The sequence below is a fragment of the Typopeltis vanoorti genome, chromosome 20 (genome assembly GCF_054136105.1).
Source record: "Typopeltis vanoorti isolate ZY-2024b chromosome 20, IOZ_Tvanoo_1.0, whole genome shotgun sequence".
Taxonomy (NCBI): domain Eukaryota; kingdom Metazoa; phylum Arthropoda; class Arachnida; order Uropygi; family Thelyphonidae; genus Typopeltis; species Typopeltis vanoorti.
This window is the reverse complement of record NC_143568.1, coordinates 24,043,528-24,071,313: the sequence shown is the minus strand read 5'-3', so window position 1 is coordinate 24,071,313 and position 27,786 is coordinate 24,043,528. Positions and strand designations below refer to the sequence as shown.

General features: G+C 36.4%; 1 protein-coding gene across 1 annotated transcript in view; it reads right to left on the bottom strand.

The window, feature by feature from the left end:
* LOC150095284 (laminin subunit alpha-1-like) overlaps positions 1-27,786 on the bottom strand; it is a 1,249,242-nt gene that overhangs the window by 963,810 nt on the left and 257,646 nt on the right. Inside the window, exon 12 of the mRNA XM_090410638.1 lies at positions 19,307-19,447. Coding sequence (XP_090266764.1) covers positions 19,307-19,447 — 141 coding nt within the window. The remainder of the gene's footprint in view (positions 1-19,306; positions 19,448-27,786) is intronic.

Genomic DNA, 27,786 nt, shown 5'->3' with positions numbered 1-27,786 from the left:
GTAAGCTTAGATGGGATTTTGTTAGTTTAATAAAATCTGATTTTCGTTATGTTAACGACATCTGCTCAACCAAAGAAATATTAGACATCATCAAGAGTTAAATGCAGTTTAATGATGGGCACATTAATATATTCAAGACGTATCGTTATATCTGAATGCATAAGATGCATCATTTCCAACAGCCATTTGCTTGAGATTTTTAATGAACAAGAACCAAACTTTAATGTAGCATAATTCATTGCTTTATATTAAACTGGATGGGTAGGTACTATTCTAGGAGTTTGTTTCAATTTAATGTCTAAACTAATTTTGCATTAGTTCATGCAAAAACAGAAAAGAGACTAGAAAAATTACCAAGGGATCAAACAGATTTTATCCATAAAAGCAAAATGACTCACCAGAAATCTCTCTACACTAAAATTTACAAAAAATATTATTATTATTATTATTATTACTATTATTATTACTACCACAAGACTTCATGGAGTCAAAGACTCATCTGGGAGGTCCTTTTATCACACAAGCTAATCATACCATGTCTTAAACACACTCAAACTCCTTGCAGACACCACACTCTCAGGCAAGGCATTCCAATCATTCACAACTCTGCACGAAAAAAACCTGCCTCTCACTCCCCTACTCACACACTCTTTATACAGTTTCCAGGGATGACCTCTGGTTCTCCCCCTATCTCCAACTATTTTATGTAGAACTTCTCCAGCATTGATCCTATGACCCCTTACCAACTTGTAGGTCTCTATCATATCTCCCCTCTTCCTCCTGTCAACCAGACTCTGCAAATTACATCTTCTCAATCTTTCCTCATACTCGTCATTCCAGAGGTCAGAAACTACCTTAGTCAGTCACCTTTGGACCCTTTCCAACATCTCTTCATCCTTCTGAAAACCAGGTGACCAAATCTGGTCACAATAGTCCATGTGTGGTCTTATCAAAGCCTTATACAATGGAACAAGTATCTCCCTACTTCTACACGTCAGTGTCCTCTGCATTCATTCCCAGAATCCTTTGTGTTGTCTTCACAATTTTGGCTATGTGTTCCCTAAATTTCAGATCCTTATCCACTATCAGCTACAGATCTCTTATTTCTTCCACCTCCAACAATATATCCTCACCAAGTATATATTCTGCATCCCATCTTTGTTTTCCAAATTTTAAAACCTTACATTTTGCAACATTGAACTCACATCCCATTCCCCAATAAATCAATCACTTAATTTATTCAAGTCTTCTTGTAAGGCCATAACATCTTCACTACTCTTCATAGTTCATCCCAACTTTGCATCATCTACAAACAATTGAATATCTCCATCCAAATCTTCACCAATATCATTAATAAACAAGTTAAACAGTAATGGCCCTAAAACAGACCCCTGAGGCACTACACTAGTGACTTTCCTTTTCCTGGATATCGCTCCCCCATACACAACTTGTTGATACCTATCAGATAGCCAGTCTCCAATCCAATGCACTAGTCTAATATCTGACACCCCATCTGCTCTAGTTTGACTGACAACTTATCATGAGGTACTCTATCAAAAGCCTTTGCAAAATCCAAGTATATTACTGTGCATCCTTCTCCTCTGTCCAAGGAAGCAGTCACTATATTGTATTAAGTAAGTAGATTACTAAAACATGACCTCCCTTTAGCAAATCCATGCTGTCCATCAAAGATAATACCATTGTTGTCAACCCAACTCTGGATCCTAGTTCTTACAAGTTTCTCCAACAATTTAAATACTACACCTGACACACAGATAGGCCTATAGTTTGATGCTTGAGTTCAATAAGCTCCTTTATGAAGTGGCACAATCTTGCCCTCCTTCCACTCCTTAGGAACTTGACCGAGTGCAAGACTCACATTAAAAAAATATGTCAAGGCAGGTGTCAACTCCCTGGCACATTCATTCAGAATATGTGGTGTATTCTGAATGAATATGCCACGTATTCTGAACGAATTATAAAGTCCCACAACCTTATTAACATCTAGTTTACTTAACTCACCATATACCTCTTGCTCACTTACAGTCAGTCTCTCCTCCCCATCATCAATTGCTCTCAACCTCTCCATGAAGTCACATTCACAAGATTGAAAGACCTTTATGAATTGCTCATTAAGTATCTCCACCACACATTCTGCAACAGCTGTCTTTATACCATTGTCTCCAATATGTCATCCTTCCATAATCATTCTTTCTTTTGATTTTGATATCGAAAGAACTCCTTAGGATTCTTTTTGGCATCATTTGCTAACTGCTGTTCATACCTCTCTTTAGCTACACTCACCAACCAAGTCACTCTCCTTGCCTGGTCTTTGTAGACCTCATGGATTGGTTATTTCCACTTCTCTTGTGCTGCCTCCACAATGCCCTTTTTCTCTGTATTGCATGCTTAATCTCTTTATTCATCCATCTCACACCTACCTTATTTAACCTTCTCACCCTTGGAATACATTTAGACATTGAATCTACTAGATAGTTTTTGAAAATCCCCCAAGCTGCATTGATCTTGTCATGATCTGTGATGACACTGTGATGATATTGTGGTGATAAAATCAAATAAAGAATACCACAGATGTTATGAATACTGAAGAATATTCATCCAAGATGAAAACCTATTAAATGATAATGTTTACTGTTCAATGGCCTCTGAATGGATATGGTACACCCACAACAAGATTAACAATATCAGGAAAATGTGCTATCAACTGGCAACAAGTCCAAACACTCATTAGTCGCAAAAATTTATGAAGGGCCAAATATATACGAAACAGATGTAACTCTAGGACTCATTGGGGACGCAAAAAATTCAGCAACCTTCACTCATCCCAAAATATCTGTCATAATTAGGAGCTACATACACAGGAAATAATGGATTCCTAGGTAAAAATCAGCTAACAGTTTATTAAAAAAAACATTCAAGGGAGATACTTGTAGAACTGTCAGGTCATCTAACTTCACCATTACAAATCTTTTCGCTAAAGTACCATAAAGTAACCACAAAATATCTTTTTACTAAAAATACGTTGCAAGAACCATTCCTGGCAGACACTATTGAAACATTACACAGAAGATATATTTTTCCAGTTTCAAGAAAAATATTACATACAGAAAGAAGGCCAATGAGCTCACTACTTTCTCCTCTACATTTTAAGCAAACTGAAAATATAGCTATGCTACAAGGATGATATCTTCATTGTCTGACCAGGAACCACAAAGCAAATGGAAGAGTTTCAAGCTATATGTATAGCATTGTATATTGTACATTGCATATATGTATATTCACATCACACAATGTAACAAGAAATTATCTTACATGAATTCTGATCCTAATTCATCAAAAATCTGAAACAAAGACATTTGATATGATTACACAATACATAATTCTATGTTTTGTATAAGTTAAAGCTATTTCATTATAAGGTTTTTTAAAAAAAATAACATTTTCCCCCAATGAGAGTGCACAAGATAATACTTACTTGAACCAGTTTCTTTATTTTTAGGCCTCCTACAATGATCTTCTAATCACGACTTGTTCTTTTTCATTTTCGTTAAGTGAATATTAATAATAATGAGTAACTGGGCAACAGAATCAGTGGTGGTTGAGGAAACAAATGATTTGGTTGGACATAAGGAAAATGTAAAGATGTATATCAGGAGGATATTATTATTACCCCAAGACCTCATGGAGTCAAAGACTCATCTGGGAGGTCCTTTTATCACACACACACATCTCATCATACCGAACCTTAAACACACTCAAACTCCTTGCAGACACCACACTCTCAGGCAAGGCATTCCAAACATTTACACGAAAAAACCTGCCTCTCACTCCCCTACTCACACCCTCTCTATACAGTTTCCAGGGATGACCTCTGGTTCTCCCCTGATCTCCCACTATTCTCTGTAGAACTTCTCCACCATTGATCCTATAACAACCCCCTTACCAACTTGTAGGTCTCTATCATATGTCCCCTCTTCCTCCTGTCCACCAGACTCTGCAAAAACATCTTCTCCATCTTTCCTCATACTCGACATACCAGAGGTCAGAAACTACCTCAGTCAGTTGCCTTCGGACCCTTTCCAGCATCTCTTCATCCTTCTGAAAACCCAGTGACCAAATCTGGGCACAATAGTCCACGTGTGGCTTAATCAAAGCCTTATACAATGGAACAAGAATCTCCCTACTTCTACATGTCAGTGTCCTCCGCATCATTCCCAGAAGCCTTTGTGTTGTCTTCACAATTTTGGTGATGTGTCCCCTAAATTTTAGATCCTTATCCACTATCACCCCCCAGATCTCTTATTTCCTCTACCTCCAACAATATATTCTCACCAAGCATAAATTCTGCATCCCATCTTTATTTTCCAAATTTTAAAACCTTACATTTTGAAACATTGAACTCACATCCCCATTTCCATGCCCAATCACTCAATTTATTCAAGTCTTCTTGTAAGGCCACAACCTCTTCACTACTCTTTATGGTTCGTCCAAACTTTTCATCATCTACAAACAACTGAATATCTCCATCCAAATCTTCGCCAATATCATTAATATACAAGTTAAACAGTAATGGCCCTAAAACAGACCCCTGAGGCACTCCACTAGTGACTTTCCTTTTCCTGGATATAGTACCCCCATACACAACTTGTTGATACCTATCAGATAGCCGAGGACAGTGAAAGACAATACAGTAGTAGGAAAGGATGTCATTGTGTTTCAAGGTATAACAATGAGGAGATGAAATGGAGAGTAAGAATCATAAATGGTATTCTAGCAGAACTGGGTGATAAGAAAGGAATGCAGTTTGTAGACATGCAGGATGCATTTGAGGGAAGGATGAATTTATGCAATTTCAATGGACTTTGTAAGAGGTAAAGTGAAAGATCAGGAATCAGGATGGATATTAAGACATAGCATAAGGAGAGTGGCTGTTGAAAGCAGAACTGAATGTGTGTGAATGGGGGATGATCAGAATAGAGATGGAATAACCTGGGATGAGAGCAGGGTAGTTGAGTCTGAGAAGACATATGGGGTAAGTGGTGATAAAGGAAACTGAGCATGGGTAGGTCTGAAGAAATCAAAATCAACAGGGGATATAGGTAGGACTAGTTATAGACCTAGAACTGCTGTGTTTATTTAAGAATACCAGCTACATCAGAAATATGGGAAATGAAATTGTTTCAATGATTGAGTTTAATTGTGCAAAATATTGATGGAATAAGTGAAATGCAGTTGGATAAGGATAATATCCTGACAGGAATAAAAAAGAGAAGAGTGTGATATTTTGTTGCAAGTCTAGAAAGGACAAGAAGAGTGGAGAAGTGTTGCTAATGATAAGTTGAACTATGTCCATGTAAGGTGGATATTCAACAGGGATATAGTGGCAATGGTTTTGAGGCAGTATGCTGTGAGGGGGGGGGAGGAAGTTAACAGGAAGAGATATTTAGCCGATACTGCTATAGGCCAAGGAATGTGGAGAGTAGTGATCAAGAAATGTATAAGCAACTTGAGTTAGTGAATAAGGGGAGGGTAATCATTGTGGGTGACTCAAAATATAGAATGGAATAATATAATCATCATCATCATGTGTTGTTTCCATCCATGAGGTTGACTACCATGATGTGACTCATGGTTGATTAAGAGCATAAGGATAATGTGGTGAAGACCCTATCTCTTCCACATTCTTGTAAGTATTCATGGCTGTAGGGCCGTGCGTGTGTTCACGAAGCCTGTTTGCCTGTTCTAAGGGATGAAAAATCCGAGTTTTCAGGTGAAAAACCTCTCTACCTCCATATGAGACCAGCTAACTCACCTTAAGTCGAAAGAGACCAGATAAAGGTTCCTCACATCATGGATGGGAATCGAACCCAAGTCTTCCTGACTGAAGGGCTTTGTCTTTACTGACTGAACTACGGAGACTCTAATAATATAATAATGGAGTAATATGCACTACTCAAAAACAGTGCATATTAACTCAACTATTTCTTCTGCTTTTGTGATTTTTTTTTATACAGTCAATGACTATGGAAGAATAACTTAAATTAGTCATTGTTTCTCTTACTCACTACATTGCAAAAATACTTTTCGGATTTTCCCTTTGCTCTGCTTAGCTAATTTTCTGACATAATCTGATTTAGCCTTCCTTATAATATTGATCACTTTCTTGTCAGTACTTGTATTATTCATTAACATGCTGATCATCTTTTTCTTTATATTCCCTCCACAATGTTTTCTTTGATGGCAGCTCCTGCTTTATATCACTACTTCTCCAGTTATCCTCCACCTGGTTTATCCTCCTGAATCTAGGTAGTATGCAGTCTGATACTGCTTCTCTCAAGCAATCCTTGACCACTTCCCACACACACAGACACACAACTGACATTCTTTCTTTGAACTATCTTATGTCATGGCACTGCTCCAAGTTGCCTTCTAAGTATGTCATAATTTCCAGATTTTCATAGAGTTCCACATAAACTCTTTCTGACTGAGAATTCCACATTTAGCAACCTCCCAGAACAAGACTGGATGGTCACTTTTCCCAATCAGAAGTAAAACAGCTGACATGGTTATGAATACATCTTCATCGCTATGTGGCCAGTAGAAGGAGAAATGATTGTGGAAGAATAACATTGTTGGATAAAAATGGGAATAGAGCGACTGATGCAAAGAACATACTTTATTATTATTATTATTATCCCATGGTATTATCATACCAGATCATAGAGGTCAAATTCAGAAAAGTTCACATTTAGAAATATTCATACAAGTTAGTAAATAGTAAATGCAGTGGTGATGCTTCCTCGATATTACAGATTTTGCAGATGGGGAAGACTTTTTTGCCATTGCTAAACTTGATTGGTCTTCTGTAGCTGGTCTTGAGGTGCGAGATCATGGAGATCATGGTAGTGGCACAGCGATTGAACTTGGAGTTAATGATAGCTCCTGGTTTATCTGCTGAATACCACTGTGGTGTCCTGAAGAATCATTCTTTTACTTTTTTATTTTATTTTTTTTGAGTAGTTTTAAAAAGGTCAAAATCTGTGGTATCACTTGATGTTGCAGCCATTTTTACTACTTTATCTGCAGTTTCATTTCCCTTTAATCCCACATAGGTTGGAATCCACTGGAAAATTATTCCAGAAATCTTATGTAGTTTGTTTATGTTTGTTATGTAGTTTGTAGTTTGTTTGTGAAGGATGCTGACCTAGAGATATAAAAGAGTTGTCATTCCATTGTATATAGCCCTGATCAGACCACACTTGGACTATTGTTCTCAAATTTGGTTCCCAGGATTTGAAGGAGATAAATTAACTGTATAAAAGGCACAGAGGCAGATAACATAGATGGCTTCAGGACTGTAAATTTTAGTTATGAGGACAAGCTGAGGAAATGTGGACTGCAGAGTTTGGTAGATAGGAGAGGTAATATGATTGAGACTTTTAAACTGTTGAAAGGTAGTTACAGGCTGATTGACACTGAGAAGTTCTTTTGCTTGGTGGAACAGGGAGAAAGGAGCAAGGAAAAGTGGCCATCTCTGGCAGTTACAAAAGGAAGTTGTTAGTTAGGAGGGTGAGGAGTGGTTTCTTTGCATGGAGAGTGGCTGAACTGTGGAATGAATTGCCTGACAGAGTGATGAGAGAACAAATGGTCAATGAATTCAAGGAGTGGTATGTTAGACTTTGTGTTTTCTAGGATGGGCAATGGAGATGGGCAATGGGCCCCATGGAGTCACAAGACTCCCACAATGAGTCTTGTGACCCCATGGGGCCCAAATCATAATAATCTTCATCATAATAATAATAAATAAATAATAGCAGTAAAAATTGCATTGGAATGCAGTCTACAAGGTAAATAGAAGACCATACAAAGTGACATGAGATTGGTGTGGACTGAATTTTTGGAATGACAGCAAGCAATGGTCAGTTTGTCTGCTTTACATGATGAAAAATCTGAGTTTGTGAAAGACGAAACCCTTCCAATTCCATATGAGACTGGTTAACTTTGTGACCTGAGAAGATGGAAATTCTTTGGAAGAGAAAGGGGAGGGAAAGAGAGGTTAATTTATGATGCAACAGCAAAGTCACATAGAGAGCTGTAGTTGAGGCCCTATGGTCTATAAGAAGCAAAAAAGGATAGATAGGTAAGTAGGTAGTAAGTAGGCATATTGTGACATACCTTGAAGCCTTGATTACAAGATTTACTATCATTATGTAGCATTAAAATAAAACATGATTAGATCTAATTCTCTTTAAAAATAATAATAATAATAATAATACCCAAAAAGATTACTTTATTTTTATAAAAAAGAACTTTCAAGAGTGTAACAGTATAATATTTTTGCAATAAAGACTGAGCCTACTGTAAGAATTCAGTTATGTATGATATTAGTATTTTTGTTGTTAGCATTCTCTTAATGTACATTCAGCTGGCATTACATTACCCTCAATTAACAACAACTTGATTTTCCAACATGACTGGAAAACTGAAAAATATTATTATTATTATTCCTATCCAGGTTCTAGGCCAAGTGGCCTGTTGTGGACTAAGTCTATCTTGTTGGTCTTTCCCCTATTTCGTGTTCCTCTAGGCTTATATGTTAAAATCTTTTTTGGTAATCTTTCTATCTGCATTCTTGCTATATGGTCTAGCCAGTTTTTCCTATATTTAATCACTGAGTCTGCTATGGAATTAATTTTAAGATTTTTCATTATTTCACTATTTCTTTTTTTTTTTTAATCTAATAGGGTTAGTTTTTCTGCTTTTCTAAGGAATTTCATTTCTGCTGCCTAAATTCTCTGTATATCTCTTTTTCCAAAGGTCCATATCTCACTTCCATATAATAGTGAAGGTTTCACTATTGTTTTGTAGACTCTAAGTCTTGTGTGTTTCTGTACATAATTAGGTTTAAAGGTTCTGTTAATTACTCCAGTGATTTTCATAAAGTTTGTCATCTTAAAATCAATATCTATTTCATTTATGTAAGATAGTTCACAGCCTATGTATTTGAAATTATTAACTTACTCAATTATTTTATTATTTATTACTATTTTACTTCTGACAGGGTTATCTCCATGAAAAGCCATGATTTTAGTTTTCGCCAATGATATTTCCAGACCATATTGTTGCATCTGAGTAGTTAGCGTATCCGCTCTCCAGCCAAAAGGCTGTGGGTTCAAATCCCGCCGTGGGCATGGATGTTTGTGATTGTCTTTGGAAATACTAGTGGTGGTCAGTGATAGATGGCGTCAGTGTAGTTGTGGTCAGATGGTGGATTGAGTTGTGGAGACAGTTGTAGAGCAGGTGGCCCCCCTCGATGAGTCATTGGACTCCATGGAGGTGTCAAATAATAATAATAATAATATAATATTATTTAAATTATAGATTGATTTCTGCAATTCATCTTCAGTCTTTCCAAAGATGATCTGATCATCCGCAAAGAGTACCATGTCTATTTTTGTATGTCGATTAATTTGGAAGCCACATGTATTTGCTACTCTCCACTTTACCTCTCCATTTTTTGATAATATTGTCCATATATATGTTAAATAATATGGGTGATAAAGGACAGCCTTGATGTACTCCTCTATTTATTAGTTTCCAAGTACATATGATATCATTTTGCTTTATTGCTATTTCATTATTGTGGTATATGTTCAACAGAGCATTGTATAGTATTTGGAATGTGATATTCCTTTAGAGTTTCCTATAGTTTATTTCTCAAAATTTTGTCAAATGCTTTTATATAATCAATGAAAGCTATGTGTGTTTCAATATTGTATTGTCTATGTTATTCTATAATTATTTTTAAAATAAAAGCCAAGTCTATACATGATCTTCCTTTACGGACCCTCTTCTGTTCTTCTCCCAGCTGTGATTCTATATAGGATATTAATTTGTTTGTTAACATCTTTGCATAGATTTTATAACCTGCATTGAGGAGGCTGATGCCACGATAGTTACTGCAATCTGTTTTTTTTTCTTTTTTTTGTAAATTGGGATCACTAGAGCTCTACCGCATCTTTAGGGATTTTCCCTCTTTGTATATTTGGTTTATAAGTTTTAGAAATCTGGTATTAAATTCTGTACCTGAAAATTTAATAAGTTCTGTGTTTATATTATCTTCTTCTGGTCACTTGCCTGTTCTGCTTTGTTTGAAGGTGGTTTGTAGTTCTTCATATGTAAATTCATCTATATTACTGATGTTGTATTTCAAGGGAAATTCTTGTATCAAGGAGTTATCATGCCATAACTTCTGGAAATACTCCTGCCAGGTTTCTGGTTCAATTATATTGATTTTTGTTCTTTCTTTTAAATTGCTATTCATTTGTTTGCAGATTCTATATGTTTTAGGTTTTTTTAATATACAGTCCCGTTCTAATTTTGCTATAAAATTTTCACGTTTCTCTATTTTTTCCCTGCATGCTTTCTTTGCTATTGCTCTTTTCCTTTTATATTCAATGAATGATTCATCTGTCTTTAAATTTAGCTATTGTTTATATGCTATCTTTTTTTCTTCAATTATCTGTTTGATCTCTTCGTCCCATTGTCTTAGACCTCTGTGTCTTATCCATTTTCTTTTTGTTCCCAAACTCTCTCTTGCAGTATTTTCTAATATATATTTGATGTTTGACCTTTCTTCTTCCACTGTCCTACTTTCCTTGATTTTACTCAACCAATCCCTAATTCTATTCTGATACAAACCACTGATATCCTCATCATCTAAGAGTTTAATCTTATATAGTTCTGTGTTTCTATTTTCTTTTGGTTTTTTCCTTCCCTCCCATCTTGGTTTCCCTATCATTAAGTAGTGGTCTGACTCTATTTCTGCTCCTCTGTATAATCTGGTGTCTATGATCATATCTGATAATTTCATATTAACTATTATATAGTCTATGATGCTTTTTGTATTCCTTGCCTGCCAGGTAAATCTGTGAATATCTTTATGTTTAAAGTAGGTTTTCGTTATTCTATAATTGTTGTATATGGCCCCTAGTCCTCCCACCTGGTGGTGGTGAGAGGACTAGGGGCCATGCATGGAAGCTGGGCAAGAATGTGGTTGACAAGGGTGTTAGAGCTAGGTTTTTTACTTGGAGAGTGGTGAATGAGTGGAATAAGCTGCCAGAGTCTGTTGTGGGTGCTACGACCATGAATGAGTTCAAGGCAAGGTATGATAGATACTGTGTGAATGTCGAAGAGTTGTTCTTGACATGATGTTAGGGCCTCCCTCGATGAGTCTGTCGACTCCTTGGAGTTGCCCAGAATAATAATAATAATAATAGTATAGGGTGAATGCTCTTAATCTCTTCCCATTATTATTTTATATTGGTTCTCCTATTGGTCCTATATACTGGGTTTATGTGAGGTATTACCAATTCTTGCATTTAAGTCACCCATTATTATAATATAATCAGAATGGTTTATTTGATCTATAATCTTTTGTAGTTCTTGATAAAAAAATCTCTGATTCTTCTTCTTTTCCCTCTTCTTGGGCATAAGTGCCAGTTATTGTTAAATATCAAAAACTCCTCCATAAATAAACTAAATAAACATGACTATAAATTAAATAAAGATGACTTGATGATAACTGAAAAATATTATTATTATTATTATTATTATTATTTGGATATTTTACAGCCTGCGTAGCTCGATCGATATAGACGAAGCAATTTGGTCAGAAAGCCGTGGTTCGATTCTGTCCATGACACAAGGAACTTTATCTAATCTCATATGTGAGTAGAGGGTTTCCCCCCAGGAAATCGGAAATTTCATCCCTCAGAACAGGCAAACCAGCCAGTGAACACACGCAGCTACAGTCAAAAATACATCCCCCCCCCCCTCCTCAGAGGCAGGTCCGGTGACAGGCCAGTTGGGGTTGTAATAACAAAAAGTCACATCAATTGTAACACGCAACCCCTGAATTAGAAGCGAGATGAATGCAAAGAGGAAGAAGAAGACTATTTGGATAATTTTTGGATAATTTCATCTGCTTCTGATTTAATCAACCTGCAGGATAACTTGGTAATTCTCCCCCTCCCCATAATAATAATAAGGTAACTCTGTAATATATCTCATGTACTGTTATGGCGAATACAAACCCAGAGAAACACATTCATTCAGAAATTACTAAAACCGATTTTTACGAGGCACCACTTGGAAAGATAATCGATATTGAAGCCCTGAACTCACCATTTTATGTACCAACATAAGAAGTGTAAAGAAAGACTGGCTCACCCTCATATCATTGATTAATAACACACTGACAAATACAGACATACTAATTGCAACTGAAATTTCTTTAAACGATACAGAGGTGCATGCAAACAATATTACCAATTTTCACTGCTATACCTAGTGTAGAAAACACAGAAGGGGGTGGAATAGCATTATAGTCTTCATTAAGGAAGGTAGGAATGTTGCCGAAATTCCAACCAACTCTGAACACACCAAAACACTAATGTTAGAAGTCAGTGCTAATAGAAAAACGAAATACAAATACATTATTAACTCAATATAAAAAACTCTGGATACAAACTCTCGCAATTTTCTCCAAGAACTGGACACCTGGATAAACTCACACAGCTGACCGCCTTATTCTAAGAGGAGACCTCAATATCAATACATCAGATTGTACCTCTGCCCCTAGAAATGCCTACTTAGATATACTGTCACTATAACATTAACATCGCTATATGTTATTATTATTATTATTATTTAGGCCTCCAAGGAGTCAAAAGACTCATCGCAGGAGGTCCTTCCTAGGAAACACAAGTCTATCATACCACTCCTTAAACTCATTGACCGTTCTCGCTCTCACCACACTATCAGGTAATGCATTCCACGGTTCAACTACCCCTCCACACAAAGAAACCACTTCTCACCCTCTTGCTCACAGTTTCCTTTCGTAGCTTCCAGGGATGGCCCCTTGTCATCACTCCTTCCTGCTGTTCAACCAAGCGAAATAACTCCTAAATGTCAACCTTGTAACCACCTCTCAACAGTTTAAAAGTCACAATCTTATCACCTCTCCTTCTATCCACCAAACTCTGCAGTCCACATTCCCTCAGCCAATCCTCATAACTAACATTGTACAGTCCTGAAACTGTCTTTGTTATCTGCCTTTGTACCCTTTCCACAGTTGCTCACAGTTTCCTTTCATAACTTCCAGGGATGGCTCCTTGTCATCACTCCTTCCTGCTGCTCAACAAAGCAAAAAAAAACTCCCCAGTGTCAATCCTGTAACTACCTGTCAACAGTTTAAAAGTCTCAATCATATCACCTCTCCTTCTTTCATCCACCAAACTCTGCAATCCACACTTCCTCGGCCGATCCTCATAACTAACATTGTACAATCCCGACACCATCTTTATTATCTGCCTTTGTACCCTTTTCCACAGTTAATTTATCCCCTTCAAATCCTGGGGACCAAATCTGAGAACAATAGTCTAAGTGTGGTCTGATCGGGGTCTTATACGGAATGATAACTCTTTTATCTCTGCAGGTCAGCATCCTTCTCATTATTTCAGCAATCCTTTGTGTTACCTTCACCACCTTTGCAATATGTTCCCTGAATTTCAGGTTTCTATCAATCATCAACTGCAGATCTCTTGTTTCCCCTACTTCCTTCAGTATAGCTCCTCCAATAGAGTATGCAATGTCCATCAATGTGTCCCAAACCTCAAGCCCTCAACCCCATTCATTTGCCCATCTGTCTAGCTCAGCGGTTCCCAACCTTTTTGACTCGCAGAGCCCTTTTTAGAATCAATTTCTATGGTGGAGCCCCTTAGGCCTACCCTATTTCTTACAAGTTAATGGTGTTTAGGAGTAGTGTTGCGGAGAGGAGGACGAGGGGATAGATAGTAAGGGAATGTAAAGTAAATAGATATCTAAACAATAGTGCAATGTCCAGGCAATGAAATTATATTTTAAAAACTTTGAAATTTACCATAATATCTCAATTTATTCTCAACTACCACCAATACACATGATATTGTCAAAACTTGGCCATACATAAAAGTTCTTCCAAAGTTCAATAAATCAAGCCATTTGCATTACAACAGATTTTACATTATTGGTGAGAGCAGCAATAAGGTCGATACAACAAACTCTGTTCCTCAAATTTAATCATTACATCCAATTCAATTCAAATATATATTCGTTCATTACTTGTTATTCGAAATTTTTATTATTCATCATAGAAGACAATTCCTATTTAATTTTACTAACTACAGTGCAACTAGAGTGCACTGTAGTGCAACAGTAGGCCTCATTAAACATATAAACGTTTAATGAGACACCTGTGGTTGCATTTTTTTGCACAGTTTTCTTATTTTAGGTTCAATTGATGATAATCGCAGAAAAATGTCTGGTTCTGCATTTAAGTGGCTTCTGTATTTTTTTTTGGTACCTTTATAGGGAGAGAATCCTGCTTCACAGAGATATGTAGCTGAGAAAGGCAGCAATACTAATTTTGCTTTCTCAGACAAGATTTTGAATTTATCTTGTAAATGCAGCCAAAACTCCAGTAGACTTTGATTCTGAAATGCAATTTTTAGTTCGCTGTGAGATGTCAAATCTATGAGGACTCATATTCCGCTGAGTTTAAGCTTGGTGGTTTTTGGTTCACGCTGAGCACATTTAGTACTCATTTAAAGTCATCAAGCACTTTCTCTTGAACTGTCAGAAAATAATGGTCAAATGAGTCTTTCAAAGCTTTGAGATGCACATGAATATTTTTCTGCATTTTTTCTTGAATCTTGATGTTATTTTCATTCAAGAAGCTTTTGTAAGAGGGAAGCAATCGATATCTTCCTTTTCCATGCACTCCAACCAATACATAAGTTTCCTCTTAAAAGAAGATGCTTTGCCGTTTGTATCAAAAACTGTGGCGGTTTTTTCTTACAATATAGATTCATCACGAGTAAAACAAAACACAACACTTTATTAATGAACACTTACTAACTACACAATTAAACACTCACAAAGAGGTCAAATGCACAGAAAACTTGCGGAAGAATCACTAAGAAATCACAATGTTATTGCTATGAAAATTCACTGAAGTGATTGATTCTACTTTTTGTTTCTTATTCTTTAATTTCATTCAATTTTTATTTATTTTATTTTCCTGGAGTGGCTGTGGGGTCCCTGGGAAGTGCACGCGGAGCCCTTAAGGCTCTGTGGAGCACAGGTTGGGAACCACTGGTATAGCTTATTCAAATCCTCCTGCAGGACTACTACATCTGCATTATTACTTATAACCCTTCCAAGCTTCACATCATCCGGAAACAATTGAATATCCCCCTGCAATCCACTGACAATGTCATTGACGTTGTCAGAGAACATGACATTGTCATTGTCATGTTCTCCAATAAGAGAGGAAATGCTGAGAAACACAAAATCATGCATCAATCACATCAACATAAGAGCACCTACAAACAAACACATACACATAATAAAAACAATAAAAATAGTAGATCATTACATAACAGCTGCCAACTTTCCATAGCACATGTGACAACTGCTCCACAAACACTAGCAATGGAATTCTACATAGCAAACCAGACTTGACCATTCTAGTATAAATATCACAGTTTACTTAGATTTGGATGATCCAATAACTTTATATAAAAACTAATCTTCCATTTTACAGAAATATACAAAAAGTCAACAAAAGATTTAAAAAAAAAAAAAAAAAAAAGATACAAATCCCTGGATAAACAATGAGATACTCAACAGAATTTCTTTAAAGAACTATCTCTGGAACAGATTAAAAAAAAATCACCTAATGACACCCAATTACAAATATTTTATAAACATACAAGAACAGCCAAACTATGTTCCACCAAAAGAAATCACTACTTCCAGAAATTTACTGCAGACAGTAGCAATATGAAAGAAACATGGTTGAAACTCAACAAACTGCTTAAATGAAAATGTGAAACCTCTCCCACAAGACATTATAGCCAAAAATTTCAGCCAAAACATGGAACCACTACACCTAGCAGAATCCTTCAACCAAACTTGTAAACAACATTACTCTGCTCAACAGAAACATCACTCAAATCACACCCAATTCAAAACCAACTCACTACAGTCAGCAGCAAACTATACTCTTTCCATTGATCTCCAAACTTGAAATGAAAGATGCTCTCTCTCTCCCTCAACTAAGTCCCAAAAATTGGCCCAGACAATATCAGGTGAACTGACCTGATATTGTACACATTTTGACACACAACATCTGGTACTTTTGAAATAACCAATGCAATACTTGATAAGGATATTATCACCAGCAAATTAATATCAGCAGTAATTACACCTCTAAAGAGGTATAAAAATTAAACAGCATAAAATACAAAATTATAGTCCCATTGATTTACATATCATTTCAAAAATCCTAAAAAAAAAATAATACCCTCTATCTACAAAATTACTCACAAAAATCCAATATAATTCATGAAGAGCTCAGGAGACAGCTTGCGGGGGGGGGTAGCATGGAATGAAGAGTTAGCTGAAAAAGAGATCAATGCAGCTTAGGGGATTTTCAAAAACTATCTAGTAGATGCAATGTCTAAGTGTATTCCAAGGGTGAGAAGGTTAAATAAGGTAGATGTCAGATGGATGAATAAAAAAGATTAAACATGCGATACAGAGAAAGAGGGCATTGTGGAGGCAGCATAAGAGAAGTGGAAATAACCAATTCCATGAGGTCTACAAAGACCAGGCAAGGAGGGTGATTTGGTTGGTAAGTGTAGCTAAAGAGAGGTATGAAGAGCAGTTAGCTAATGAAGCCAAAAAGAATCCCAAGGAGTTCTTTCGATATGTAGCCAGCAAAAGAAAGAATGATTATGGAAGGATGACACTGATAGGAGAAAATGATATAAAGATAGCTGTTGCAAAATGTGTGGTGGAGATACTTAATGAGCAATTCATAAAGGACTTTCAATCTTGTGAATGTAACTTCGTGGAGAGATTGAGAGCAGTAGATAATGGTGAGAAGAGACTGACTGTAAGTGAGCAAGAGGTGTTTGGGGAGTTGAGTAAACTATATGTTAATAAGGCTGTGGGACTTGATAATATATCGCCACGTATTCTGAAGGAATGTGCCAGGGAGTTGACACCTGTCCTGACAAATTTTTTTAATATAAATCTTGCACTCGGTCAAGTCCCTAAGGAGTGGAAGGAGGGCAAGACTGTGCCACTTCATAAAGGAGGTGATCGAACTCAAGCATCAAACTATAGGCCTATCTGTGTGTGAGGTTTTGTGGTTAAGTTGTTGGAGATGCTTGTGAGAACTATGATACAGAGTTGGGTTGACAACAATGGTATTATCTTTGATGGACAGCACAGATTTGCTAAAGGGAGGTCATGTTTTAGTAATCTACTTACTTATTACAATAAAGTGACTGCTTCCTTGGACAGAGGAGAAGGATACACAGTAATATACTTGGATTTTGCAAAGGCTTTTGATAGAGTACCTCATGATAAATTGATAGTCAAACTAGAGCAGATGGGTTGGATATTAGACTAGTGCATTGGATTGGAGACTGGCTATCTGATAGGTATCAACTTGTGTATGGGGGAGCGATATCCAGGAAAAGGAAAGTCACCTAGTGGAGTGCCTCAGGGGTCTGTTTTGGGGCCATTATTGTTTAACTTGCATATTAACGATATAGGTGAAGATTTGGATGGAGATATTCAATTGTTTGCAGACGATACAAAGTTGGGACAAACCATGAAGAGTAGTGAAGATGTTGTGGCCTTACGAAGACTTGACTAAATTGAGTGATTAAGCATGGAAATGGGGATACGAGTTCAATGTTGCAAAACGTAAGGTTTTAAAATGTGGAAAACAAAGATGGGATGCAGAATTTATGCTTGGTGAGGATATATTGCTGGAGGCGGAAGAAATAAGAGATATGGGGGTAATAATGGATAAGGATCTGAAATTCAGGGGACACATAGCCAAAACTGTGAAGACAACACAAAGGCTTCTGGGAATGATGCGGAAGACACTGACGTGTAGAAGTAGGGTGATTCTTGTTCCGTTGTATAAGGCTTTGATTGGGCCACACCTGGACTATTGTGCCCAGATTTGGTCACCTGGTTTTCAGAGGATGAAGAGATGTTGGAATGGGTCCAAAGGAGACTGACTAAGGTAGTTTCTGACCTCTGGAATGTCGATTATAAGGAAAGATTGAGAAGATGTAATTTGCAGAGTCTGGTGGACAGGAGGAAGAGGGGACATATGATAGAGACATACAAGTTGGTAAGGGGTTGTTATAGGATCAATGCTTGAGAAGTTCTACAGAAAATAGTGGGAGATCAGGGGAGAACCAGAGGTCATCCCTGGAAACTGTATATGTGAGTAGGGGAGTGAGGGGCAGGTTTTTTTCATGCAGAGTTGTGAATGATTGGAATGCCTTGCCCGAGAGTGTGGTGTCTGCAAGGAGTTTGAATGTGTTCAAGGCATGGTATGATGAGCTTTGTATGTGATAAAAGGACCTCCCAGATGAGTCTTTTATTCCATGAAGTCTTTGAGTAATAATAATAATAATTTCACAAAAACAATGCAGATTCCAAAAAGACAAAAAGCACTACCACATTACTAGAAGATATTACGGACACTATATAAAAGCTCTGGATAAAAACAAATTTGTCATACTTATACAATTAGATTTAAAAATGCATTTGACAGTCTTTAGCACCAAATATTACTGGACAAATTACACTCCATTGTTGGAGTCCACAGAAAGCTATGCATGTGGTTCAGGAATTGCCTATCAAACAGAATTCAGATAACAAAAATAGGTGCCAACCATATTACAGGCATTCAAATCAAAGAAGGATTCCTTGAAAGTACAATACCCTATAGTATACTCAGTACAGAATACAGTTAGTTCAGCTATGTCCTAAATTATCATACCATTCTCTTTGTCTCAGCATTCAAATAGATATGTAATAATGGGACAGCACAGGAAAAATTAACCTGGAAATTGGTCAGAAGTACCATTTTCAGCTGTTTTGATTTTCAACATTCCTTGTATGTCTCCTCCTCATTATCTAGCTCTGGCACTTAAGCAACAAAGTGGAGTATTACTGATATTTAATTTTTTTTTTCTTTTTAAGATATTTCTTCATGTTTTGAATGATCATCTAAATCATCTTTAAAGTATCTTCTGCTTTTAGTGTGATGAAAAAAATGTTGAGTACAGTATAGAAAAAATGTTATGAAGAATTAATAAAAACTATTAGAAAAAAAGGAAAGAAAAACAATACATTTCCAACCTACTATTTCCACTCCCCATCTACTAGATTCACATATGTTGGTGACTCCAGAACAGAAGCAAGGAGAACATCCATCAGGATTGGCAGAATCCAGATTGTAATGCCCATGTCTACACTGCTCACAGCGTGCTCCTTCAACATTACTCTACAAATAAATAAATAAATAAATAAAATAGATAAAAAGTTTAATAATAATAAAAGTAACTACAGTCACCATTAAAGAATTTTAATTCTAATGAAAATACAGTATAGCTTTAAACTATATGTATGTATTAGCAGACTTATTAAAATATAAATAATATGCTGAATAATCAATGAAGTCTCATTGATATCAAAATTAATAATATAATGATAATATAATATAATAATAAAAAAGTATGAAACAAATGCAAAAAAAGAAGTGCAATAAATTTAGTATTATGTAATCCTGAAATAAATTATAACCACAGGCTCATTAAATTCTCTTGTTAATTAAGTATCTTAAGTGTATAGCATCTCTACTTTCTTACTAACAAGCTGTGAACTCCAATCCCACTATAGTAGGATTAGTCTATGGACATGATTAGATAGAGCAGAATGAATTTCATTATAATTCCACTGCACAAATGGGATAACATTGTTAAGCAAAACCACCACCACAGCCACTACTACTACTACTTTGCTTATTGAAGGCCTGAAAAGTGTCTTGAAAGAGTTCATATTTCATCCCTAGAGGATTATTAGATAATCTAACCCTCATCTTCCCATAGTACTAGGGTGCAATAGGTTCTCAACTTGCTGCAACTGGAATTCACATTTTAAAAAATGTATTAAGTAGACTTTATCATTATGTCATATGTTTTGAGTTTTATTAAAATAATCTTGAAATGGCATTCTAGATATTCAATCAACCTCTGTTCCCCACATAATGTAAGTGGTACCCTCCCATTTCTGTAATATAAATATTTTCCAAACAAGAGGATAACACTAAACAAAAAATTACCTCGTGGTAAAGTGCAAAGTGATCACAGCAGAAGGATGTAGTGGAATTATTCAATCAGTTCTTTGAGTGTCCATACTGATAAAAGTGATGCAAGTGCAGAGGGAGGGGGAAGCGATACAACAAGGGATAGAAGTAAATAAAATACATGTGTATGAACTTGATGTTAATAAGGCTGCCTGCTAGGTTGGATGCAATACATATCCACATTTCTACAGAATAAATGAAGGAGTTGCCCAGTTCCTAGAGCTGGTCCACAGGTCCACCTTTTTATCCATACATTGACATGCAATGCCTCTATATAAAAGTTTGTCAGACCACATATGGACAATTGTGGTCAGATTTGGTTGCCTAGTTTTCATTGTGATGTGGAAACACTAGAGTGGATTCCAAGACAAATGACTAAAGTAATATCAGAACTCTAGAGTGATGGTTATGGAAAGCATTTGAAAGAATGTGGATTAGAGAGGTTGGGGGATAGAAGGTAATATGATAGAGATCTATAAGTTAGTTAAGGGTTTCTATCAGATTAATACAGAAGGAATTATAAAAAGAGTGGATGTTAAGATGGGAAGAACAAGAGGCAATCCCTGGAAGTTGTATAAAGATGTGGTGAAGAAAGATGTGAGAAGTAGATTTTTTATGTGGAGAGTTGTTACGGAGTGGAATACAGGTAGTGTAAATAACTTCAAAGCTCAGTATGATGGAGGGTGGCAGAGAAGGCAAGTGGAAACCACTCTACAATCCTCCCATGACAACCATAGCCACAATGAAGAATGATGATAAGAGTAGGGCAGCTGCCAGCCTGGAAAACCAAGGTAGTACCTCCAGGCACAGAGGGGAAAGTAATTTGTACCCCCAATCTTGATACCTGCTGAGAATCTATGACATTCAAAGAACCAATACCTTTCTCAGCCATAATTCAGCTATGACCAAAAAAAGCACCAATTAAGGAAAATTACATATATTGGTACTCAGAACGTACAAGGATTACCACATGCAGGTAAACTGGACATAATGCAAAATGAAATGAAAAGACTGAACATTGATACACTAGGAATCGCAGAAACACATTGGAAAAACAAGGGACACTTTACATCATAGCTAGGCAATGCCATCTATTTTGCTTGATTCTATAAGCAGAAACAGAGCAGCAATAATTGCCAAAACATGTATGTGCAAATCAATGTTGAGCTACAATCCTATCAATGATAGGATAATTTCCTTAATTAAATAATTTCCTATAATCAAATACCAATCGCACTCTTACAGATTTTTGCCCCTACAAGAGATGCAGATTAAGAAATCACTGACCTCTTCTACTGGGATCTGAATTTAAATAGCTATAGATGCAATACCAAAACATTTCGATCATTAACCATTACCGGCCATTATGGATCAAATACGCATCCTCATATGCTTTGTATTCATCATATATTTCAATGTAATATCAATGGTATTACAATTTGAATATGCACTTCGCATCTATGATAACCTTGACGTCTATAGATGTCTTGGTGGTAGCGTGGTTAAGGGTGATGATTTCAATGCAAAAGTTGGAAAAAAAGGATGAAAGACCACAATAAGGCACCCCTAGGATCTCATTGGACTGGGCACCCAAAATGGAAGAGGGGAGAGACTAATCGATTTTTTTATAGAAAGAGAATTTATGGTTACTAACAACTCCTTTGGGCAAAACAAACAGAGACTATACACCTGGAGGTTGCCTGGAGAAAGAACAAGGAAACAAAATGATTACATCCTTATTAACAAAAGATGGGGTCTATGAAGGAAAATGTTAAAGCATTTCCCAGAGCTGATTGCAGCTCTGATCACCAACTCCTCATTGCTGATATGAAAATATGTTTGAAAACGAATAACATAACATATACACCCAGATTAGACTTCACAGGAATTACGGAGACATATAGCATTAAAGTGGAAAATAAATTTCTAGAACTAGGGAATTACACTGACAAAACGAGCCCAAAAGAACTGTGGGATAAAACCAAAATAATATTACTGAAAACTGCAAAGTCAATGTTGCCCAAAAAAATCCAGAATCAACACACCCTAGATATCAAATGAAACTCTGAAACAAGTCAAGAAAAGAAAGCGAAATAAAGTCAAAAGGACTTTTGATGGAAGGTGATAGGCAGATCTATAGCAAGTTATCCAAGCTCATGAAAAATCTTTGCAATAAGATTAAAAACAACTTTATCAACAACATATACAGAGAAATTGAAGATCATTCAAATCAAAATTAAATCGAAAACCTATTTAGCAAAATAAGGCTGCTGTATAGCTGATATCAACAATCATGTTCTTACTGATCCAACAGACATCCTTAATAAATAGCAAGACTTATTACTCAAATCTATACAAAGATAATTCAGTTTCATTCAACACAGAAAAAAACAGACTTCCATAAGGAACCTTGCATTTTAAAAGAAGAGGTTGAAGCTCTTAAAAAACTCAGAAAATGGAAAACCCAAGGCCACACACAAATATCAAGTGAGCTTCTTGCATATCTAGAACCCATAAGAATTGAAATCATCAGAAAAATTTGCAACAAAATCTGGGAGACAGGAGATTGGCCTGATGATTGGTTAAAATATATTTTTATCCCAACACATTTTGAAATTTTGAATTTTGAAAAATGAAATGTCAATGAATGCAATAATTATAGAACCATAGCCTTGATCTCACATGAAAGCAAAATTCTTCTCTAATTATTAAAAAAAGACAAACAATATGTCGAGCAACAATCTCCTGCAGAAAGGCAGGTTTTAGAAAAGAACATGGAACCAGAGATCAAAAGGTCCAAGAATTTAACATTCCCTTGCATATGTGCTTCATTGATTATGCTAAAGCATTTGACTGTGTCAGGTGGGAGGACCTGTGGAAAATGGACATCCCAGAACACTTGACACACCTTTTAAAACAGCTCTACAAGTTGTTTTAAACTTGTAAAGTTTAAAGAAGTTGTTTTCACAAGAGTGAAGATGGATGAAAAACATCTCAGTGGTTCAACGTTGAGAAAGGTGTGAGACGAGGATGAATACTTTCTCCTGATCTTTATGGAGAACACATTACGAGAAAGGCATAATAGACATAATAGTGGTTTCTCAGTTGGCAAAAAGATAAATAATTTATGTATGCTGATGATACTGTTCTTATTACCAGCAGCAAAGGAGAACTGGAGTCCCTCATTAAAAGAGTTGAATGGGAAAGCCTGAAATATGGTTTAAGAATTAATCGTGATAAAACAAAACACATAGCCAAGAGATGAAAATGACAATTTTGCCCACAGCATTGACTTTAAGAAGTTGAATGAATTCATTTACCTTCAACTCTAATAAGCACCAAAAGTAGATGTCAAACAGAAATTGACATCATGAGATCAGCAATGGTGCAATTGCAGAAAATCTGGAAAGACAGAAACATCTATCACCACGAAATCAAGACTAGTCAAAAGCTTGGTGTTTTCAATTTTCATTTATGGTGCTGAATCTTGGACACTCAAGAATGAAAAATATGGAAAAGGTAAACAGTTTCCAGATGTGGTGCTGGAGAAGGCTATTGAGGGTCTCCTGGATGGACAAAAGGTCTAATGAAAGTATAGTAAGTCAACTAAAAATCAAGAGGTGGTTATGTGACATTGTAAATGAAAGAATTCTCAAATATTTTGGTCACATTTCAAGATGTGAAAATGACAACCTGGAAAAACTTATCATCCAGACAAAAGTGGAAGGACAAAGAAAAAGAGGATGCCCAAGACCAAGATGATTGGACCAAATTAAAAAGATCACCAGAGTTACTTTGGAGTTGGCCACTGTTGCAACAAAAGACAGAAAGAAATGGAGAGACATTGTGGCTAGGGTCACGAGTCCTCAGATATGAGGAGACCTAACAAGAAGAAGAAAACAATGCTAGCAGAGCAAAAGCTGTGTGTTTTAGAAAGTGTTTTAATATATGGCACCAATGAGTACAAGGAAAATGGCAGCTGATTTTAGGTAAATTTCAGAGGGCATATTACAGAAGTTGGTAAAATAGCTCAATGAATCACTTGGATGTCAAAAAACACACTAACAAGTAAGATAAGGAAGTTATCATCCCTCTTTATAAAGGCCACATCTTGACTACTGTGCAGAGATTTTCACCTGGGTTTCTTGGTGGAAATTGTGTAAGAGTTGTGGTTAGTAGGGCTGTGGGAACCAGATTTTTTGCATGGAAAGTGGTGGGTTAGTGGAATAGATTGGCAGAATTAGTTGCGAGTTCTCTGAGAGTCAATGAGTTTAAGGAGATATATGATAAGATTTGTGTATATAATAGTTGGTTTGAGTCACCCATGATGAGTCTCCAGACTCCATGGAGATATCATATATAATAATAACAATGCTTATCTAATTACCTGCAGTTATAATTAAGATATTGGGGAGGTTGGTTAGGATAAAGATATATTCACAAACATACTTCAGAACACAAGATGGGGTTGAAAAATTATTGACATCAAGATTATTTATTTCTTCAAATACCTCCTGCTCACTCACAATTAAGCCATCCTCTCTTATGTCCACTACACTTAAGTTTCTCATGATTCCATCCTGATCAGGATGAAACATCCTTATTATTATTATTAAACACCTCCAGGCAGTCCAAAGACTCATCAAAGGAGGGCACTTGCTCTATAACTCTGTCTCCACCAACTCAATTCGCAACTGCAATTTGACCGCAACTACACCAATGCCATCTACTGCCGACCACCACCACTAGTATTTCCAAAGACAATCACAAACATTCATGCCCATGGCAGGATTTTTTTTTTTTTTTTTTCCTGCAGCCTCTTACCTGCAGTGGTTAGCGTAATCAGAGATTACGCTAACGACTCGGCCAGCCTGACTGGCCGAGTCGTTAGCGTATTATAAATTGATCTCTGAATACCTCAACAATGTCTTCTGCAGCAGTTACCGTTCTACCATTTTTATCCATTGGAAGAATGATCTTACCATGATCATTCTTCCTTCTACTTGTCACATATCAAAAAAATTGTCTGGGGTTTTCTTTGTCTGATTTGTCAATTTCTGCTCATACTGCACTTTTATTTTCTTTACTAACTGAGTCACTGCTTGTTCTTTATACTCTTCATGTAACTGATTATTACCATCATTCATCTTATACTCCTCCAAAGTACCTTCTTCTTCCAGATTTCATGCTTAAACTCCTCATTCATCTATTTTACACCTACTCTATTCAGCCTTTTGGCCTTCGGAATACATTCACACATTGATGATGTTATGTATTTCTTTGTCAGTTCCCAAAGCATTTATTTCCTTACTGCTGAACTACATGTTCCATACTATAGCTCCAAGCTGTCTCCTAAGCTTGTCATAATCACAAGCCTTATAATTCCATATATATTCTTTCCTCACAAAAAAATCTGCATATGGCTAGCCACAACCCAGGTGATCACTTCATTATCACTTGCACAAACTGGAGGAAGGTGTGAAACAATCTCTCACAGTTACATTCTCTGATGAAATGATCAGATCTGGAGCTCTCGATCCTCGTGTGCCCTCCTTTATGTGCTATCCAAGTTAGTTATCTCCAAGAAATTAATTTTCCTTATTCCCAAATGCTATATCTTCATTCCCATCTATACCACCATAATTAAAATCACCCTTCCTTTGTTCACTAATCCAAAGTTGCTTATACATTTCTTCATCACCACCCTTCACATTCCCTGGCCTATAGCAATATCCAACTAAATATGTGTTCCTATCAATCTCCACATTACACCCACTGCCTCATAACCATTGCCACTATTTCCTGCTTTCATGTCTACCTTATGCAGACATAATTCTCCTGCTATCATCAGCAGCACTTTCCCATCCCTTCTTGCCCTTTCTATCTTCACAAAAAATACTGTATCCTTCCGTTTCTATTTCCATTAGAATATCATCTTCATTTAACTATGTTTCACTTATTCCAATGATATGACTTTGGGGCGAATAAACTCAATCAGTTAAACCATTTCATCTGCCTTATTTCTAATACTTCTGGCATTTGTCTGGGGTTTTCTTTGTCTGATTTGTCAATTTCTGCTCATACTGCACTTTTATTTTCTTTACTAACTGAGTCACTGCTTGTTCTTTATACTCTTCATGTAACTGATTATTACCATCATTCATCTTATACTCCTCCAAAGTACCTTCTTCTTCCAGATTTCATGCTTAAACTCCTCATTCATCTATTTTACACCTACTCTATTCAGCCTTTTGGCCTTCGGAATACATTCACACATTGGTGAGAATATATTGTTCGTGAGAATATATTGTTGGAAGTAAAGGAAATAAGAGATCTGGGGGTGATAGTGGATAAGGATCTAAAATTTAGGGGACACATCGCCAAAATTGTGAAGACAACACAAAGACTTCTGGGAATGATGCGGAGGACACTGACATGTAGAAGTAGGGAGATACTTGTTCCAATGTATAAGGCTTTGATTAGGCCACACTTGGACTATTGTGCCCAGATTTGGTCACCGGGTTTTCAGAAGGATGAAGAGATGTTGGAAAGGGTCCAAAGGCGACTGACTAAGGTAGTTTCTGACCTCTGGAATGTTGAGTATGAGGAAAGATTGAAAAGATGTAATTTGCAGAGTCTCGTGGAGAGAAGGAAGAGGGGAGATATGATAGAGACCTACAAGTTGGTAAGGGGTTGTTATAGGATCAATGGTGGAGAAGTTCTACAGAGAATAGTGGGAGATCAGGGGAGAACCAGAGGTCATCCCTGGAAACTGTATATGTGAGTAGGGGAGTGAGGGGCAGGTTTTTTTCGTGCAGAGTTGTGAGTGATTGGAATGCCTTGCCTGAGAGCGTGGTGTCTGCAAGTAGTTTGAATGTGTTTAAGACACGGTATGATGAGATGTGTGTGTAAGATAAAAGGACCTCCTAGATGAGTCTTTGACTCCATGAGGTCTTATTTAATAATAATAATAATAATAATAATAATAATAATTTGTAAACAAACACAGTAATTAATTTTTAGGTCCATAACCAGTCCTATCAAACTCACTTGTTGAATGTGATTTCTCCACTAGGAACCAAACTAAAGTTATCTAACAGGAATCAAAAGAAATAACTAACTGCACTGAACTTTTCAACTGCAAGTAATCAGTGGCGTAGCTAGGGCAGATGGGGTGGTCTTCCCCAGGCAGCACTTTGAACCTTTTTGAACTTTTGCAGTTAATTCAAAAATACAGTCTTGAGAACTCAGTTTCAAATATTGTAAATACTACTGCAAATTCTCCGATACACAATTGCTGTAAGTGTTGCTAGTTGTAAGAGGAGTTTTTCTAAATAAAACTGATTAAGAATTACCTACATTACTATGAAATAGACTTTGCCAATATCATCAACGATTTTGCTAACAGAAAAGCAAGAAAAATAACAATTTAGAATGTTCAAATTAAAGTTTTACTTCAAAAATAAATAGTGTTTTAA